This window comes from Coffea arabica, chromosome 10e, assembly GCF_036785885.1.
Source record: "Coffea arabica cultivar ET-39 chromosome 10e, Coffea Arabica ET-39 HiFi, whole genome shotgun sequence".
NCBI classification, from domain to species: domain Eukaryota; kingdom Viridiplantae; phylum Streptophyta; class Magnoliopsida; order Gentianales; family Rubiaceae; genus Coffea; species Coffea arabica.
Window position 1 is genome coordinate 41,176,868 of NC_092328.1, and position 21,577 is coordinate 41,198,444.

Sequence of the window (21,577 nt, forward strand, 5' to 3'; positions counted from 1 at the left end):
ACTTGATAACTTGCGGGGTTGTCCAATTTCTCCATCCGGATTTTGGGTCGCTTGAGCATGAGAGGCCCTCTTTATCTTTCATTGTTTTGGTTTTGAGTATCTCGTTTTACCTTTAAACCAAAAGGTAACCCATTGGTTAGCAGAAATTCCAGCTTTGTTAGATTCTCCATGTTGAAGGTAATACAAGGCCACGAACAAATACTCGCAACTTTGTGGAATATGCCTTAATTTCTTTTCATTAACTCCAGTTAGCTCCTCTGCGCATGGGATTACCACTTCATAGATACCCCCGATGATTGAAAGTCCTCCTAACTTGTGCAAATCCCAAAGTGAGACAGACAATTCCTCGGCAGATGTATGCAAGGTATTAGTGTCCGGGCACCACGCCTCGCAGAATGCCCCAAGTAAATGGGGATTCTTATCATATGTGAAAAGTGAAGCATATAAGGCGTCAAACAAGTAATTTTCACGGAGCACTTGTTTGCTCCTGTCTAGGGTATCCTCCAACCACTCTCAGTAATTCTCGATGTAACCGAATGTACCACTAAGTCTCAAGGAAGGGCCCCAATGTGCATCTCTGTCTACTATCCGCCTGCCAAAGGTTTGAAAGGGAATTGTCCTTGGCTCCTTACTATGAATAAGGGATCTCAAGGAGTGAACTTTTGTGCCGTCATCTTGAGAAAATTCAAGTGACCAATCCTTCAACTCTGGGTACTGGTGAGAAGGCCACTTACCAAAGTAAGTTCCTTGTATAGGAGAATACACCAATAATGTCGTCCCTTTGTTACCAGGGTCATCATAGCTATCGGCAATAAGAAGATACTTTTCGTCTGAAAATATGACTTCCTTGAAGATCATCATTGTATCAAAATCAACCTGCAACAAAAGCAAGAAAAATAAAATTTGGTTAAAATGGCATGATCGAAAGTAGTAAAGGGACTTCTCGAGTTTTGGCGAGTTCTCATTGAAGTGGGTAATCGCGCTTCCTTCTTTGTACTCCTCAAGTCATAATAGGCTCTCGTGGGAGTTTGCGGTTGCGCCTTTTTGAAATTTTGGTCGCACCTCCTTCTTTGTACTCCTCAAGCCACAATAGACTCTTGTGGGAGTTTGCGGTTGCGCTTTCTTCAAATTTTGGTTGCACCTCCTTCATGTACTCCTCAAGCCATAATTTGGCTCTCGTGAGAGTTTGCGGTTGTGCCTTCTTCAAATTTTGGCTGCGCCATCTCCCATGTACTCCTCAAACCATAACATGGCTCTCATGGGAGTTTACGGTTGCACCTTCTTCAAATTGAGTGTCCACCGTGTATGTTGTAACGAGAGATCCTCCCTTCATGACAAAAAAAAATGGCATTGACAAAAAATAAAAGCTATAAAGTACGTTAATTACCTTAGCGTTTTGAATTCCAAGGGCTATGGTCCTAAAATTGTGGACACAATTGGAACATCAATTTGCTCCAGCAAGAAGTGTCAATGTCAGCTGCAACTTGAAAAAAAAAAAAAAGAAAGTCCATCAAGAGCAAAATTTTGCCTTGCTTCCTAGGAAGGGACATTCAAGAGAAAGACACGGCACGTCGCATGTGTTGCCCTAACCAATTAGCATCAGTGGGAAATTACATGCAAATAACTTCAATTGCAATTTAAATGAAGAAACACTGTGGACTTTGCGTGAATCGAGAGGGCTATGGTGTGCAACAATGAGAAGAAAACGGGTATACTTTGCGTGCGAAGTAACAACCGAAGTTTAAAGTGGTCTTGGCACTAGGTTCAATAATTAATCTGTGCTCACTAAGTTTTGTTAGAGTTGTTTGGCAAGTAATTGAGCTACTTGAACAACGCATGCAATTTTTCAGCAGTAAAAAGTGCACAAGAATCAAATTTACAGCGGCGACATGCAATATGTCTATTGAGTTAAAAAGAAAATCTTAGATCCCTTGATACTATGTGGTGAAAAAAAAACATAGCCCATTTGGCAAGCATTGCGCGAGTGTTAATAAAAAAAAAGCTGGAAATCAAGACTAAAAGAAGGCTCGACGATTACCTCGGTGGTGTAAAGAATTTTGCTGGTTTGTTCTCTCCTCACAATGCTGTGATTTGTTAGCTGTACTTGAAGCCGTAAGGGATCTTATTGGTTTCTTTTATAGAATTCAAACTGAGCAATAAAAAAGGGAAATCAAAGTTCATTCGGAAGTTGCAGAAATTGAGTATTATGACATTGGCTTCCAAAAGTCATTCAATTGATAGTTTCCAATTGTTTACAAGTTGATTTTAGCAGTTGTCGGTTTGCTCCCATGGTGCTTGATTGAATGTTCATTCTAGGCGGTGGACCTATTTTGATTGGTTGTGTCTCTTCATATAGAAGCAAGGAAATCAATATCTTACTCAAAGTTGCACGGAAAACTTTTGCAATGTTTGGATTAGGAAGCTGCTAAGATCTGGAGAATGCCACATTTGCCGAGAAGTTCGTGTATGGCGCAAGTTGGTTTTAAGCACTTTCTAGTTTCAATACTTTGCTAGTTACGTGGCTTTGGAAAGTGGAACAATGCATGTTTGATTGAGCAATTGTCTGAAAACTTGGTTCCCAAATATTTGTGACAAGTTTCTCGTAGCATTTGGAAATATAAAATTTAATGGGTCTTGCTCCTTTAAATTGAGCTGGTGCTAGGTTGCAAAAAAAAAAAAAAAAGGCCATTTGGAATTTGCAAAGGCTGATTATAGCAATGTCATGGATTTGGAAGCCGCTAACTTTGAGTAACTTCCAATTACTTGAGAGGCAAATTGGAAATTATCTACTCAATTTAGTATCTGCTGCACATAGTTTTGAGTGCTGAGGTGTGAAGATATTTCCTAAACTTAGCACTGCGTTTCCATTCTCTAAAGTGAAAGTTTCATGGTGAATATTGAATGGAAAGTTTCCATCGAATGATTTGGTGGCCATGTTTGATTGTTGAAGATGTTTAAGCGGTGCCGCGGTCGTAGAAAATTTCCCAAGTGCAAGATTGAAACCAAGTTGCAATAGAAGCAGTGATACCCAATTGGATGTTTCCATTTCTTGCTTCAACATACTGCCGGTTACCATAGTCATTTGAGTGATTTTGGAAAGTGGAGCATTAATTTTTTTTTTGGTATCATTTTCGAAGTCGTTTCGCATCCTTTGGTTTCCAATGTCTGTGGCTAGTATCTTAGGACATTTGGAATTCCAAATATCAACGAGGTAGCCATTTGGATAATGGAATTGATTTTGGCAATTGCCAAGCCACTGAGCTTCGAGACTAATTGCAGTAGAAGCAACAATTGCATTGTGATAACATGGGGAATAATCCTGTGCATTGCATTTTGCCGTAGACCACATGAGATACGTGAATGGTGTAGACTTCTTATGATCTTGGATCACACGTATTAATCTAGGCTCTAATTGCTCGCCACCAAATTGGCAAAGGAATTGGCTTTTCTTTTATTAAAAAAAAAATCAAGTACTTCAAGTCTCAATTACAATCCTTGACAAGCAAGTCCCAATTGAGCCTTGAAGTGGGGGCATTTGTAGACAAAGAAATTTTATTTAATTTATTTAGTCAAGATTTATTCACATTAAATTGATCTTGATTAAATTAAATTAAATTATAGAAGTCCATTATGTTTTGGACTGGCAAATTGGGCCGATATTATATGGGCTATTAAATCAAATTAAATCTGTAATGTCCATTTAAATTGAAGTGAATTAACTGATTTATTAATTCTCCATGGACCATTTGGGTTGGCCCACTATTTTTAAGCCCAAGTTAAATGGGTTTCTTGAGTTACAAGTTACCCAAAATGCAGGGAGGTTCTAAGGATTTTTTTTGAAGACTTAACCTACATATTTTGGCTATAAATAAAAGGTCTTCTCTCAAGACAAAGATACAAGAAGAAAAATTCCAAAATTTCGAAGAAACTCTGGCAAATTTTCTCAAGGGCTTTCTCTCTCAAATCCAAGTTCAAATCAAGTTGAACAAATTCTCCTGCTATCGGTGTTGAAGACTTAAAGTTCCAAGTGTTTGACACCATCATCAAATCATTCATTTTTCTACGCCAAAGTTGTAGGAAATACTCTTTTGATTGGAGAACAAGCCTTTTTGGCCCTTCAATTGAAGCCATTCGAAGAGAAGAATCAGGGGATTAATCTTTGATTTAAGAACTTTCAGAGATTGTAACCTACTTATTATTTAATTCAATAAATTTGATATTTGTGCAAGTTCTCTTGTCTTTTATTTCAGGCAACAAAATTTGTGCTTACACACTTATTTTTTCAGTTGATCCAAGTCAAGTTGCAATTGCGTAATGTGATGTTAAGTATTCAGAGTCATGCATCTTTAAGTTTCTTATCTTAATTGCAGGTGTCATCTTCTCAATCAAATTTGACATTATCTACATTTTCTTGGTTATAAATACTACTCTTTTTCCATGGTAAATATTGCATAAACTCACATTACTTGCATCCTGAGTTCTACCCCTCCCCAAACCCTCTGAACAAGCCCTCCTAAATACGTAGTTGAACTTTTGATCCATCCTTAGTATCGGCCAGGCATGGAGTGCAGGCAGTTTGAGGTCACTCTAATTTCTGCCGTTAATCTTCCAAATGTTCGAGAACTTGGCCAGATGAAAGTTTATGCGAAGGTTCTAATAAAAGGATATTCAAACTCAGAGTGGATTACTTCTGTGGATAGGGAAAGAGAGACAAACCCTTATTGGAATTGCAGGATTAAGTACACACTCCCTGAGAAAGCTGTTGAGAAGGACGGTGTTCTGCTTGTTATCAAATTGTACTGTGAAAGATCATTGTTGCCTGATAAATATGTAGGGGAAGTGAACTTGTCACTGAAGAAACTTTTTGACTATGGATTTCCACAGGAAAACTTGGAATATTATGTGAACAGGAATGATGTTGATGGTAAATTTGGGAAACTGAAACTCACGTATGATTTTGGGAAGACGACGGTTACAATTTCTGAGAAAGAACCTAGTTTTGGGGAGGCTGTGGTAGGAGCAATGAATGGAGTTTTACATGCAGCTATACACGAAGTGCTATCAGAAATTTTGTTTTAAGTTGAGATATGTGTGATGCGAGATTGAGGTTTTGGTCAATGTTTTAAAAACCGGACCGTTAATAGAACCGGTGAAGTGAAAGGGTCGAGGTTCAACCGGTCGGGCCGGTTCAACCTCGGTTCAATGAATTTTTTAAAAAATAATTTATATAAATATATATATGTACAAAATAAGACATGTAATGGACTAATTTAATATTTTATATGATGAAAAGTTTACTATTTTTTAATAACTTGGATTTTAAAAATAATTTTTTTAAATTATAAGTTAAAATAAATAAATTTCATCTCAATTTCAATTATATCTAAATTCAACCCCAAAATATCACAATATTTTGAAATTATACAAAATCCATGTCTCTGAGAATTTAGATATTATGAATTTTAATTTTAATTTACGTTTTGGGATTTAGAGATTGCAATTTAAAAAAGAAAATTTGGAGTTCGAAGGAAATCAAGAAAATCGAAAATAGAAATGTAAACTTGATAAGAAACAAAAAATAAGATAAAAGTGAGTGGTTGTGGCATTAAATAATTTGGATTAAAAAAAATTCTTTTTTAACTTTTTTCAATTTAATGGACAAAAACAAAATTAAAAGATGGAAGAAAACATCAATAAATTAAAAATAAAAAGGTTTGATTAAAAAGGGAGTGACAAAAGAAAAGAGGATAGAGAGAGAGAGAGAGAGTTGAAAATTAAAAAGAAAGAGCCATGAGGGAATGAGATTTTGTAAGAAAAATGGAAAAAAGAAATATGAGTGTTTGCTTTATATAAATAAGTTATCAAAAAAAACTAATAAGATGTGATGGTGCAATGGTTAATACATTGGTCTTTTATTACAAAGGTCTTGGGTTCGAATCTTGATTGCTACATTTTGCAAAACTTAAAAAAAAAAAAAAAAGGGGAAAGCTGAAAACCGGAAAACCGCCGGTTCGATCTGGTTCGGCGGTTTCACGGTTCAACCGGTCTTTGACCGGTTTTCAAGCAAAGTCAACAATGTCATTGAACCGGACCGGTGCCATGCCGGTTCGACAAAACATTGGTTTTGGTGTGATACTTGAATTGCTATGTAGGTATCTATGCCTGGGGATTGAAGAATTAATCAACAGATGCTGTATGGTGTATCACAAGTTTGTCTAGTTTTTAACGTATCGGAAAGTAGAAGTTACTGTTGAATAATGTATATAGATTTTGTAAATATCTATCTATTATGAAATGTAAAACTTTTGCGTTATAGTTTCACCTTTCAACCATGCGTACAAAATGTACCATAAGTGTAACTTTTGTACCATTTCTCCTTTGTGCCTAAAAAAATACGATACTATATTTGGTGCAATTATTTTCATTTGCAACCATTCTTTGGAGTAACAAAAGTAAAGAGTTTTCACTTCTTAACAATCGTCGAGTGCAAAGAACTTGTAGATTTATGTATTGCTTTTCTATCTCCGAATTTGCTCCCTTCTAGTCAAATCCTATCTCTACCGCTAAGTGTAATGAGAATTTGGCTAAATGTAACCTAGAAATGTAATATACTATTGCACCATAAAAGCAGCATGACTCTTCCGAAGTTAGTTTTTCCGATTCATAATCTGTCCTACATTTTACCATACAACAATAGAATATTTAGTCATTGTGTTACAGTTTCTGAAACTATTGCTCTAATGAAAATTTTTAGAAATTCTTTGTTACAACGATAGTTTCAAGGAAAGGACATGATAGAGAGTCCTTGTATTCCTTTTGCTTATTGTAAATAAAGCTCTAGTCAATTCCAATATATTTTTGTATCTTCTTCAAAGAAATAACTCCATGATCTTTGTCCCAAATTCACAATTTCTAAGTATTAGGTGAAATAATTGTCTCCCGAAAGATGTATTTTATACTTCAATTAAAACATATTAAAATTGATAGAGTATGACCCAATTGTGAAAAAATGGTTGTGAAGAATTGGTTTAACAATGCTTTCCGAAACCAACTTCTAGGATAAAGCCAAAATCAACTATATGCAGAAGTCAAAATTAAACCAATTAATATGTTTTAAATTACAGTTTTTTAAAAGCAACAATCAGCTAGAGTTGACTTTCTAAAGAATGTAGGAGATTATCTCATTAAAGCAGTGGTACCACCTCCAACTCTTTCTAAGTTCATCCATTCCTATTTATTAAAAAATAAAAAAAAGGTTTAATATCTAGGTCTTGGTTGGCTGGGTTTTGTATCCTAAACAATTTGTTAGTATCTTTCTCACTATGGACTATATTCTGACCATTTCTGTTGTTGTACAAATGTAATTCTATGTATTCAATCCACCAGTGTGGATTGAGCTGATTATAATCTTGTACTCTTATCAAAAAAATAAATAAGTGAACATGAAATTCTTAAATTATGTAGAATGCAATAGATAAATTTCGCTCAGATCTCAATATTAATTTGTAGGCAAGAAGTGCTATCCTCGTCACCTGTTTTCATCTTCATTTTTACAAGATCCTTACCCGAAGTCAAAATATTTGGTGGTATATCGTTCTCATTACGTTACCAGAAAGAGTTGAATAAAAACTTGAGTGAAGATAACTAATTGTTTAAAATAAATTCAATAGGAAACCAAGCTTGCAATCAGTAATTGGTGAATAATAATGAGATACAAATTCCACCACATACAATCGGCATATTGAAATTGAGACCACGAAAAAGTTGTGCATAAGAAAGTCAACTTGTTCGACTTGATTTGACGTAATGGTGGTGCAGAGAAGGGGGCTGTAATAGGCTTCTTCTTGTATTATATTCAAGCAAAAAACGCTACTTCCCCACATAAGGAAAAAAGCTATAAAATCTCTCTCTCTCTCTTTTTTTTTTTTGTGACTCCTTAGAGTTTATGTATTTTACTTACTCCTTTAGTAGTTTTATTTGATATGTTAATCAAAAATGGAAACGATAAGTTGTTCGGAGGTAGGGTATCAACAAGCTCAAATTAGACTAATGCTATATGTTCAAAGTCTGGTCTGAATTTCTCAACAAGTTTTATATTTTTCTTTTGTACATGGTTTTGGTTACCATTTGAGCCAAGCTCATATGGGATTTCAAAAAATCAAAGTGAGGTTGAGTTCAAGTAGTTTAATTTACATGTATGTAAAATTTAGATTTTTTGTTTTACAAAATGAATTCGAGATGAGTTAAAGATTAAAGTAATATTAGATTTAGTTTTAACTTGGTTTTCTTCATTAATAAACCAATCTTGAACGAGCTATTGTCCAGTCAAGCTCAAATTCCCTTCCCTTAAAGGGAAAATTCTTTAATACCGATCTTTGTGTCATTTGAGAAAACCATATAGTTTTTTTTAGACTATTAATTTAGCCGGTTTTAGTTTGTTAAAATGGGGTTGTATGTTTAGGATTTTCATTTGTTGTGTTTATCTACATACTAGGTATAGGGATGGCAATTGAGACAAGTGCTCGTAAGGGGTTGGTGGGGCGGGGGGTAATTTTCACTCCCCGTCAAAAAAAACGGAGGGGGACAGAGGGTATACCCCTACCCCACGCCCACTCCTCTCCCTCCTTGAAATAAATAAATAAATAAGTAAATAAATAAATATATGTATATTATAAATACATGTATAACATATTTAATATTAATAGTTATAATAATTATATTTTTAGTTATACTAATAATTATATATTTATACTAATATAAATCATTGATTAAGTGTACTAATACATTTATACTAAATTAATAATTACATTTTTTACTAATTATACGTTTATATTAACTTACTAATTGCATTTGTTATTAATTACATATTTTTTATTTATTATAAACTCTTGGACAAAAAACCGCAGTGGTCCTCAAACTTTCAACTTTGCACACTTTTAGTCCTCCAACTAATAAGTGCGTAAATGTAGTCCTTCAATTAATAAAAATGTGTAGTCATAGTCCTTCCGTCTAATTTGACTGTTAAGATGGATGGGAAGATACAAAAATGATACAAAAAATAAAGGGATAATTTTAGAAACCTCCCTTGAGGTTTTTAACAATTTCATTTAGCTCCCTTGATGTTTTAAAAATTACACATACTTCTCTTATTGTTTAAAATGACAATACTACCCTTGAATATTTAATGAAATTTCCTTGTTTGGTATGTTTATATTTAGAATGACTTTTAAAATTATTTTTTATTCTTTTTCCTTCTTATTCCTTTTTTTAAAAATTTTTTGCCAATAAAACTGTAAAACTATCACTATTATCTCTAGTTTCTATTGCAATCAAATGTCCAATTAATGATTTTTTTGATGAGTTAACTTTATATGCAATCCAATGTTTTTGCTGATCTTTATTTTCTATTTTTTGGTATTAAAATTAACAATAAATCAAAAGAAAATGGTTCAAAATCACTATTAAATTATGATAATCCAACTATTTGAAAAATTCATAAGCACTAAATGAATTATTTCAACATTTTCTTTTCTATCTTATAAATTTAAATCCATAATAAAATACCATCAAAAGTATCCTATCATAATGATAAAATTATTATTATTGCCGTTTATCAATAGTAGGTACGAATATGAAAAATTTGGCACATTTTTATTATAATTATACTAGATAATCTTATAGTTGTATAGGGAAGTAAATTAAAACTCATTGCACAAGGGTATTTTTGGAAATTCATTTAAAAATTTGACCAAATCAATATTATTTTAAGATTTTGTTACTAAAACTATCAAATCGAGGGAAGTAGGTGTAATTTTCCAAACATCAAGGGGGCTGAGTGAAATTTTAAGAAACCTCTAGGGAGTTTTTTGTAATTATCCCAAAAATAAATGTCATGTGAGCAATGTGTGATGTGTTTCCCGTCTGTTTTAACAGTCAAATTGGACGGAAGGACTACAACTACACATTTTTATTAATTAGAGGACTACATTTACGTACTTATTAGTTGGAGGACTAAAAGTGCGCAAAGTAGAAAGTTTGAGAACCACCGCGGTTTTTTGCCCTAAACTCTTTTCCCTTGAGCAGGGTGCGGCGGGGGCGGGGGATGTTTAGGCAATGGGTAATCTAGGTTTTTTATGTATACTATCAATTTATAGGCAAATTTTACAACAACATTATTTTTATTAACAATTTGAGTGGCATTTTTTCTGCATCTACAACATATTAGATTCATGAAACCATAGCATACATTAAGTTACTCACTGCATTTGCATATGGTACCTTTGCCATATATTCTCGTTCTGCATCATTCTTTGGAGATAATGATGCACTGAACTTGAAATGAGGAGTAAGTGGAGCACTAACAGGTTTGGTCTTTTCATTCATGCCAAACCTATTTAATACTTTACTAAGATACTCTTTCTGAGTCAAATAAAGCCTCCCAAATCTTCTATCTCTGCTTATCTTCATGCCGAGAATTTTCTTGACTTTGCCGAGATCTTTCATTTCAAACTCTCGACTCAACTGAGATTTCAATTTTTCAATCTCACCTTGATCCTTCGAAGCTATCAACATATCATCAACATAAAGAAGAAGATATATGTAGGATCCATCTCGTAACTTGCGCAAATATACACAGTCATCATATTTACTTCTTGTGTACCTCTACCCCATCATAAACTTGTCAAATCGCTTGTACCACTGCCTTGGAGACTGCTTCAATCCATACAATGATTTGTCAAGCTTGCACACCATCTTTTCTTTACCAGCAACTTTGAATCCTTCTGGCTGAGTCATGTAGATTTCCTCTTCCAAGTCACCTTGTAAAAACGCAGTTTTTACATCTTGGACAATTTCCAGATCCAATTGTGCTACCAAAGCCAATAAAATTCTGATGGAGGAATGTTTCACGACTGGAGAAAACACTTTGTTGTAATCAATTCCCTCCTTCTGAGCGTAGCCTTTAGCCACCAATCTTGCTTTATAGCGAACACCAGACTTGTCAGGAAATTCTTCCTTCTTTGCACATACCCATTTGCATCCAATTGCATTCTTTCCCTTTGGAAGACTGGTTAGCCTCCATGTTTGATTCTTATGAAGGGAATGTACTTCTTCATCCATTGCAATCCTCCACTTTTCTTTATCCGAACTTTGAGCTGCTTCATTGAAAGTGGCAGGAATATCATCATTTATGGTTGGGGATGCATAGGCCACTATATCAGCAAAACGAGCAGGTTTTCTGATTGTCCTCTTTGGCCTACTGGTTGCAATTGATTCATGTTGCTGTGGAAGTTCTTCAACTGGAACATCTTCTTCAGTTGATTCTTTTTCTACCACAAGAGTCCTTTCATCTGCTCCTATATCCACTGCTGGTCTGATAATGCTTCTTTCAAACTCCACCTGCTTAGGAGTACTCTCCACCTGTTGGGGAGTACCATCATTCTGTTGTACATCTACCTTTGTTAACATGGTAGATTTATCAAAGGTGACATCCCTACTGAAAACTATCTTCTTCGTCTCGGGACACCAAAGGCGATAACCTTTAATGCCTGTCGTGATCCCCATAAAGAGCGTCTTCTCCGCCCTTGGATCCAACTTTGATTCTTTAACATGATAATATGCAGTAGAACCAAACACATGTAAGGAATCATAATCTGTAACATGTTTTCCCGACCATTTCTCTAATGGCGTTTTGCCGCCAATAGCAGTTGATGGTAAGCGATTAACGAGGTGATTTGCATATGCTAAAGCCTCAGCCCAAAATTGTCTGCCCAACCTAGCATTGGACAACATACACCGAACTTTCTCCACCAATATCCGGTTCATACGCTCTGCCACCCCATTTTGCTGTGGTGTATCTCTGACTATGAAGTGCCGAACAATGCCTTCATTTTCACAGACTTCCATGAACGGATCACTAGTGTATTCACCTTCGTTGTCTGTTCGAAGGCGTTTGATTTTTCTTTCTGTTTGAGTTTCCACCATCTTTTTCCACTTAATGAAAATTCCTAATACTTCACTTTTCGCCTTCATAGTATACACCCATACTCTTCGAGAGAAGTCATCGACAAATGTAACAAAATAATTTTTTCCTCCCAGAGAAGTTGTTTTGGAAGGTCCCCACACATCAGAGTGCACGTAATCCAAAATACCCTTGGTATCGTGAATTGCAGTGCCAAATTTTACCCTTGTCTGCTTCCCTTTGACACAATGCTCGCAAAAATCTAACTTGCAAACACTGGCTCCTTTCAACAGTCCTTGATTCATCAGAAAATTCAAGGATTTTTCTCCGGCATGCCCTAAGCGCATATGCCATAATCTGGTTACTTTCAATTCTCGATCATCACTGGAAGCCACTGCCGCTACTCCAACCACTGCATTACCTTGATAGTAATACAAGTTATTATTTTTTCGGATTCCTTTCACCAACATCAATGCATCTGAAATGATTTTCATCACTCCATTATATGCCGACACCTAGTAACCCATTGATTCTAGTACTCCCACAGAAATGAGGTTCTTTTTCAATTCTGGCACATATCGGACATCAGTTAGAATCCTAATTGATCCATCCTGATTCCTCAGCCGAATTGAACCAACCCCATTTGTTGCTAATGTGGTCTCATCTGCCGTGTAGACGACACCACCTTCTTGTTCCTTGAAATCAAAGAACCATTCCCTATTGGACGTCATATGATGAGTACAACCTGAGTCCAATAGCCATGCACTAGAATGACCAGTAGGCATGATAGCTAATGAAAAGTCTGAGTCTTGATCAATGTACTCAGCTACATTTGAATCCGCAACAGCTTTTTCTTTGTCAGGTCTACCCTTCAGTTTTGGGCAGTCCTTCTTCCAGTGCCCTTTCTCTCTGCAAAAGGCACACTCATCTTTGCTTAGTCTGGCTCTCGACTTGGATCTACCTCTCGTGCCCTTTCTCTGATTTTGTGAGCGTCCTCTAGTTACCAGAGTTTCTACTGCTCCATCTCTGCTACTTTGCTTGTCTTTTCTTCTGAGCTCATAGCTGTACAGGGCTCAGGTGCATTATATCTTCGAGCGGATGTGTAGGATCATTTGTCCTTCCATGACTTTATTGTATGCGGGACATGGGATAGCCGCTTGTTGTCTCATGTCCTTCCGCCTGATTTAGTCTAGGCTGTGGTGGGCATACCGATCCCTTGTATTTCTTCGGTGCACAGAATGGTATGGACGGCGTCATCTTCTGGGAGTTTCTCATTATCCTCGGCCCTCCAAGAGGTGCGACAGGCTAAACCCTCATCCTTCATGTTTAGTCAGGTTTGGCATCCGCACATCCCTCTAAAAATTTCCTTCTTCATGATGTGTTTGTTGCGGGGACGATTGCCTTTGGATGATATTTTAACCCGATATTGTTTTCACTTACTATCTAAATGCTTTTGCTGTTTGGAGCCTAGTGTTGAAACGCTACAGCACGTCTTCATGTCGGGTGATGTCGCAAAGGTAGTTTGGAAGTTTTTTGGGCCTCTCATATCTCTCTCTGGTCTTAACTTAGCGCAGGAGCATTTAACCGTACAGTTGGCGAATTGGTGGTACAAGCCTACTAAGTCCGCGAGGCTAAAATTTGTCTTTCGGCTCCTACCCGTATTTGTGTGTTGGAATTTGTGGAAGACGAGGAATTCAGCAGTGTTTGAAGGGGTTATCAAGGATGTCTGATCTATTTGTCGATCTATTTTTCAAAACTTGAAAGACGCATACTGGATGAAATTTGGGAAATTACAACAGGTCACATCTTGACCCCAATTCTTGGGTTTGGTAGAGCAACGCCTTGATGTGGTTAAGTTTCGTCTGGTTCATTGGCAGGCTCCACGGCTGTCAATGTTTAAACTTAACATAGATGGGTGCTCCAAAGGAAACTCGGGGTTGAGTGGTGGTGGGGGGATTCTTAGGGATGGCTCAGGAAAGTTCATCTTCGCTTTCGCTGATTGCTTTGATGTTGCTACTAGCTTGCAGGCCGAGGCCAAAGCATTAGCGCTTGGGCTGAGTTTATGTGCCCAGAGGAATTTTTTACATCAGTTGGTGGTTGAGTCGGATTCGCTAGTGCTAATAAAGATTTTGAGGAACGATTACCAATGCCCATGGACGATTAGCTATGAGATCGAGCAGTGTTGCGAGTTCTCTCAGGGGAGTATATAGTTCAAGCATTGCTATCGCGAGGCCAATAAGGTTGCGGATGTTCTAGCCAATGTGGGGTGTGCCTTGGTTGAATCGGTATGTATTTATGAACATTTCAGGGACTTACCAAGTGTAGTTAGGGGTGAATATCGGTTGGATAAACTATCCTACCCGTCTATTCGGCGACGTCGAGTAAAGTAAGTAGGTGTCTTGTACTTATCTTGTATCGTTGAGGTCAGGCTTCTGTCCCCCTCAAGAACTGTTCTGAGGCAATAAAATCCAAGCATCTTGGTTTAAAAAAAAAATGATCAATACTACAAGTGAAATGTTTAATTAGGTTCGCTAGTATAGATGTAATGTTGACGTGATTTTTTTAGTTATTCTTCTTTCCTACGAAATGATAATTCTCAAAAAATAATTTTTTAAGAATTTTTGAGCAGTAATTTTTTTTAGACCCGTTTGTATTTTCAAACAGCACAAGAGTACTAGCACTTAACATGCAACGTACCACACGGGATAATATATTTTAAGTCATTGATTTTAGCAGTTCAATAACTAGTACCTATAAAACGGGATATTTTTAGAATAAATCTTATATACACTGACAGTGCATATACTATCACCGTTGGATCCATAACACATGCAAAAATTGAATTTCAAGTTCAAATTTTGCATCATTATCATTTATCAAGTGTAGGAAAGATTAATCCTATCTTTTAAAGGTAGATTTTATATACACTAACAATGTCCACATTATCATTGTTAAATTTATGATACATGTGCAAAAGTTGGATTTCAAATTCAAATTTTGCATGGTTGTCATTCATTCAAAATTGACAGTATATACACTATTAGTGTAGGAAAGATTAATCCATCTTTTAATATTTCAAACATTCATTACTAACAAAAGATGCCAAAAAAATTAAACACTAACAGTGTATACACTATCACTGTTAATGTACATCAAGAGGCTATATTGTACTTGTGCAATACCATAATTGTACTATCTGTAACCGTAGAGTATACTAAATGGAAATGGTTTGAAACTTTTTTACTTGATAATAAGAAATTGCCTAGCTAAAAGATCTCTTTACATTGCTGAATGGTTTTATTACAATTCAACAGGGAAGTTACTAGTGCGGATAATAATTTTTCATTTCTAGATTTGGCAATTCAATTTTTTGCAATATTGAAAGTTAAGAACCTCTCTAAATTTCAAAATTTTTAACAAGTTGCATTAAGAAAAAAAAAAGCTAGAGAACCTGTGGAATTGGTAATTTATAACATACCTTATAAATAGCCAACGGTATTCTCCCCAAGTTTGGTATCTTTCACTCCTAAATTGGAAGGTGATATAACTATGGTAACTTCTTCAATTAAAATGTGTTGCTCTTGTTTAAACTTGTTTTCCTTATTAGTAAACTAACTTCAAACAAGCTATTGTGCAGTCAAGCTCCATTTTAGTATCTACAAATTTGCTTCCTCTTTCGCTCCTAAATTTGAGGGTGATATTAACTTTGGTAACTTCAACTCTTCAATTAACATGTCTTGCTCTATAAATAAGTTATAATAATTGTTAATATTTTCGAAATTTGAGTTGTTAAATTTTATCAAATTTATCTTCTCTCTGCAGAAATCAACATCACTCACACGACGGCCCCTGTCCAGTAAATTACCACATTAAGTTCAACCGCATGGCTGTTGACATTGTTGACCTTGGTCGATCAATCCTTAGTTTTGATGATTAACAAACCAAAATGTAGATTTGGGCTAATGTTTTTATGTGAGCAAATTGTTAGAACAGATTCTTGTGGCACAAAAGAAGAAGCAAAAACAGGGCACTCATGTGGGACGTCCGAAAGGAAGCATCGGACGTCCGAAAAGATGAAGAACATCAAGAAGGAAACTCTGTCGGACGCTCGTGAGGAAGCATCGGACGTCCGGAAGAATCGGACGCACGCCTCGGACGCACATCGATCGCATCGGACGTCCGAGAAATTTCGCAAAGATTTGATGACTCTCTGTCAACGTTCGGACGCAGGGTTCGGACGTCCAACAGGTGGTTTGGACGCAGGGTTCGGACGTTCGACAGGTGGTTCGGATGTCCGACAGGCCAACGGCTAGTTTTGACAGCATTTAATATTTGACCGTTAGAGAGCCTTTTGAAGCCATTTCTCACCTTCTATAAATACCCCAAAGCACAAGAAGACAAGGGACTTTTGCCAACACAAAATACAAGCTTACAAGTGAGATTTTTGAGTAGAAAGATTCTTTGTTGGTTGTATAAGGGGTTGGGGAAGTTGGGTTGTGAGGTTGCTCAAGTGAAGGTTACTCTCTAGGAGGAGTAAAACCTTGGTGAAGGTGAACTTATCACTTGGAGTGGTAAAACCTTGGTGAAGGTTGCCTCATTTGTATAAAATAGTTCTTTTTTGGGTGAGTGATCTTTCAAGTGTAGGTTGTTGAGGGTTAACTAGAATAGTTGTAAAACTCCTTGGCTCAACCAAAGTGTGTTTGGGGTGAGGAAGGAGTGAGCCTTCACATGTACATCTTGGTTAGCATCGCCATCTATTGAAGAGGCTATTGGATTGATATTTGGTTTGCATTTCTTATCTTTTCTCTTTAATTAAGTTTTCTTTATTGTGCTTAAATTTGATATATCTTTGTGCATCATTGTGAAATTGTTTGTACTCATTGGGTTGCATCGGGGCTTTCAGACATGTTTGTTTTCTTTCTCTGTGTGTTTTTTTTATCATTTGAATTAATGTTTCTTCAGTTATAAGTGATTTTTTATGTTTCGTTTTACAATGATATATGCAGCGTTGAGGGAGGAGGGTTGGGGCAAAGGCGCAAACAATGGACTGAGGTGCTTTCTTCAGAGCCTAGGGCTTCCATTTTTCACAATTTTTTGGTACTATTTCTTTTATGATTTTCTTTATTTTCCGGGGCACGACCTTTTTCTGCCTCAAATTAATTGAAAATAGTATGCTGAAATATAAAGTGAACTTTAACTCCCTGTTTGATTGTTATTTGTTTTTTGTTAACTCTTGTTGCGATGATAATGTAATAAAAATCAATTTATTAGTATAATTGACTTCAAAGAAAAGATCTTAATTTAGGTTTGTTCAATATTCCCTACTAGTCGAGGCACAAGTAGTTTTATACTTATGTAACCAAAATTTCTTGAGTATGTTCATTGGTGCTGGCGTTTCTTAATTTCGTCCATTTTTGCTCCTACAGGGCCCTACGATAAAAGCATCATAATCAGAACTATAGAACCATTAATCTACAACCCAAAGTTAACCTGTTTTCTCAATCAATAGATAATCTTATTATAACCGTCACTTTAACCTTTTGGTGCGATAGTGCAACTCCTTTCTTGAAGAAATTAATGCAAATTATTATTTTTAAAAACTATTTCTTATCATCACCAGAACAAAAAGTTATCAGGATTGTGGTTTTCCATGTACTATATTTTTTTGAGGGAAATACTTTAAAGCCTAAATTCTGAGAATTATTTGGTGTATTCATTTTCTGTAATTATTTGGTATATAAGAGAAAACCTGCTATAATAAAATTATGAATTGGGTTTCTTTTTCAAGTGCATTGACCCTGTTTGCAATTTAACAGTCTAAGGAAGAATGTGAATATCTTATAAATCTAGCCAAACCTCGTATGTCGAGATCAAAAGTGCTAGACCCAAATACTGGTCAGACTGGACATAGCAGGTTTGTAATGCCAAAATTTTCCTTAATGTCTTACACATTCACTTTCAATGCTCATTTGATCCTGTGGTTTTCTTTTTGTCCTTTTTTTCCCCTAATGACAGTTAAGTTTTTAAAGATTCATTTTATTCAAGTTTCTTCACTTTTTTCAAAATTTTAGAGTACTGCATATGAAATGTTTCAAATAAAGTTAAATCTCATTCAAGAAATTTCTCAACAGAGAGAGACAATTAAAAATTTTTACTTTTGAATGTAAAGTTTGGCTAGTTCTTATTCTTCGATTTTTTTAATTTCAGAATTTCTTGCTTCAACAATTTCTCCAATTTTCAGAATTTCTTGCTATGGTATCGTAGTAATCATGTCTTATGGCAGCTCGCGCACAAGTACTGGCATGCATTTGAAAAGGGGTCATGATGAAGTCGTTAGGGACATTGAGAGAAGGATAGCAGATTACACATCAATTCCCGTGGGTATGAATACCTATTTCTAATCCTTGGCTAGATAGCTACAATTCCTTGCTGCTAGTTTAACAAAACATATCTCTCTGTCTTTTCTTTCTACACACACACATACACACACACATACATACAATATTATCTTTTAGGTATGCTCAAGTCTCGATGGAATTAGTATTATACAAGGCATAGATGGTTTAATAAAAACATAGTAACAGTAGTTTGGATAGTTGTTTTTTGGGGTTTTGTTTTCTTAAGAAAACGCTTGGTTTATTTGGAAATCAATTTTGTGGAAAAACATTTCGGTATTACTCCTTACAAACATTTTTCAGCCAATTTTTTTTTTTTTTTTTTTTTTATCTTTTCAACTATCTTTTTTCACCACATATATCTATCAGTAATCAATTTCAAAAGAATTACCAAATAATCTTCAATCCAAAAACATATTTATCCTATAGCAACTTTTAGGGTAAATGTGTTCATAAAACAAAAAAATTTGGTAACCCTAACATGTTTGTAATTTCCTAAAACTTTGTTATCAAAAAACAACAAAACCTAGTATTTTGAGGTTACTCTGAGTCTTCTTTTGTATATTTACTTCCACATGCACTACATAGTGTGAAATTAAGGAATTTTGATCTTTAGTCTGAACATTCTATATGAGATTCCTTTCTCTATTTTATTTTATTTTTGGCTGGTTAAGGGTTTCTGAATGAGCTAAACTTTTTACAGAGAATGGAGAAGGTCTTTCCGTTATCAATTATGAAGTCGGACAAAAGTTCGAGCCTCACCACGATGTCCACCGTATGGCTACTCTTTTGATGTATCTGTAAGTTATGCAAGTATTTTTGTTCACGAGTTGGATTATCTAATTATATATCTTTATAAAAGATCTTAGTCTAATAACTAAGGTTGAAATATGAAGAATTCGAGTTCCTAAGTTTAAATTCCACCTCTCCCAAGTTCAATTTTTTTTTTCAAAAAAAAAAAAACTTTTCGCCGCCTTTGATCGATAAAATGTTTGCATTCGTTTTCTGTCACACTTGCATGTGCAGATCGGATGTTGAAGAAGGTGGAGAGACGTATTTTCCCAATGCTATCGCTAAGAGGAAGTGTTGCTGTTTTCCAGGATGCACAAAAAGAAGGGGGCTTTATGTGAAACCAAAAATGGGGGATGCATTGTTTTTCTGGACCTTGAAGCCTGATCGAACAACTGTGGATCCATCAAGCTTACATGGTAAACATGCCCCTTCACTTTACATGCCTTTCCACTGAATTTCCCCCACCTCTTTACCAGTTCTCTCCCTCTTTTGTGCCAAATATTGATCTGGCCAATACATAACTAGTAATGCTATTGGATGGAGAACTTTCTATGGGAATACTAACGTTTGTGAGATGGTGCATGTGAAACATAATCCATAACAGTGATGAATCTACTTATCGGTTAATAGGGGAATGTGTCTCCAGTGAGGAAAGGAAAATTTTTATTCTAGTCATAGAATTAATAGTTAAAAAAAAACCTTATTGTTGCCCTACTAATTTATCAATGTGCCCTTATAGACCAAAATAAAATATGGGTGTTAAAAAAATATTACTTTTTTCCTGGATAATTTGTAGAAATCCAATAATAACTTGTACGTATGAGCACTTTGATAAAATTTTTGATAAAAAAATGATTACTACAAGCACAAACTCAATAGTTTGGGGAGTTTATTTTATTTTATTTTATTTTTTGAAGTTTGTGCATACACTAATAAAAAGGTGCTTTAATGTGTTAATTCTGAGCTTTAGACGATTATTTGCATCATCTGTTTTATTTTTTTAATTTTGCATGTTGATACTTGCTATCACTTTAATTTTGCATAGATGCCCCCTCAAAGATATAAACTTCTACTCCCTCCGTCCCATTCATTTGGTTATACTTTTCATTTTGGGATTCCCATTTATTTGGTCATGTTAGAAAAGTCAAAGTAACTTTTACACTTTCTTTCTAATATAACCCTTTTTTTAATCATACATTCAAATTTAAAATTTGAATTTGAGGGGGTAAAATTGGAAAGAGAAGTACAAACATCACAATCAACCACTATTCTTGAAAAGTTGGATTCCCCAAATATAATCAAATGAATGGGACGGAGGGAGTATTAAAGTCTGTACTCAACCAATGGAAAAGATACCCTGTATCAAGTCATAATGTCAGTTGGAAAATATTTGCTCTCTTACATATTTGTCATTCTTCATTTATGTGCTTACTCAAATTCACTGCTCCAGAGTACAGAGAATTATGATTCTATTTGTGCTTTACTACAGGTGGTCGCCCAGTGATCAGAGGTGATAAGTGGGCATGTATCAAGTGGATGCATGCTGAAGAATTCAAAGCCTCCAAGAGTTATACTCGACATAGTTAAGTAAGATTACAAACCCAAGTCGATTCTGCAGCTGGTAATTCAACCAGTAAAATGCCACGCCATTTAGTATTTGCTTAAACGAGAAGTTATTTTCTTTGGTTGCAGCTGAGAACTTAAAGTACTGGACTGTTAGAAATTTTTAACATATTGGTAAATATGTCGAAGTTAGGTTGGTTTCACTTTGGCTTAATGTTTCATTTTCCCTCCCCTTTTGCTGAATAACAACATGAAGTCTTATGCCCTTTACAAAATCGAGATGAAGCGGATGAATGAAACATACCTTGGGTTAATTTTTTTTTTTTCTAATTCTTTATGTATTACTTTTCTCTATTAATCTTTTCCTTTATTTTCCTTTGATCTGTTCTCTAAAGATTTGATTTCTTTGAATCAGCCGAGTTCGGTTTGATCAATTGATGACTGAATCCTCCCCAAGTCTTGTTCTTATGTGTAAACTAATTGCTTCCACAGTCATTTTTGTGGAAGTATTACAATTAAAACTGATCTAGATAACAAAATTTCATGCTCCTTTTTGTTTCTAGATATATATCAGAAGAACGAGAAAGTTAGGCTCGTTACAGATCAGTCGACATGAATTACATTCTGTAAATTACACTTTATCCCTTATGGTTTTACGCCTTTTCCACATAACCCCCTGTAATTTCAAAATCTATGCATGACTTCCTAATTATTTCGATTAAAGTGTCGGAATATACATTCTTTAATGGAATCAACTAAAATGTCAAAGATACATCTATGTAAAGTTGAAAATTATTTATTAATCAAAGGGAATTATGTATATATTTTGAAAATTATAAAGGGTTTATTTGGTAAAGTACTAAATCAT

General features: G+C 35.3%; 2 protein-coding genes across 2 annotated transcripts; both read left to right on the forward strand.

Moving 5' to 3' along the window:
- The first annotated feature begins 4,560 nt into the window (after positions 1-4,560).
- LOC113711470 (protein SRC2 homolog) lies at positions 4,561-5,079 on the forward strand. Its single transcript, XM_027234633.1, has one exon. It carries the CDS (start codon positions 4,561-4,563, stop codon positions 5,077-5,079), a length of 519 nt encoding a protein of 172 aa, XP_027090434.1.
- Positions 5,080-13,455: 8,376 nt separating this feature from the next.
- On the forward strand, positions 13,456-20,733 carry LOC113711474 (probable prolyl 4-hydroxylase 3). Its single transcript, XM_027234637.1, has 8 exons — positions 13,456-13,476; positions 13,837-14,147; positions 16,966-17,056; positions 17,776-17,873; positions 18,243-18,340; positions 19,058-19,154; positions 19,381-19,562; positions 20,636-20,733. The coding sequence occupies exons 1-8, from the start codon at positions 13,456-13,458 to the stop codon at positions 20,731-20,733; spliced, it is 996 nt and encodes a 331-aa protein (XP_027090438.1).
- The last annotated feature ends 844 nt before the right edge of the window (positions 20,734-21,577 follow it).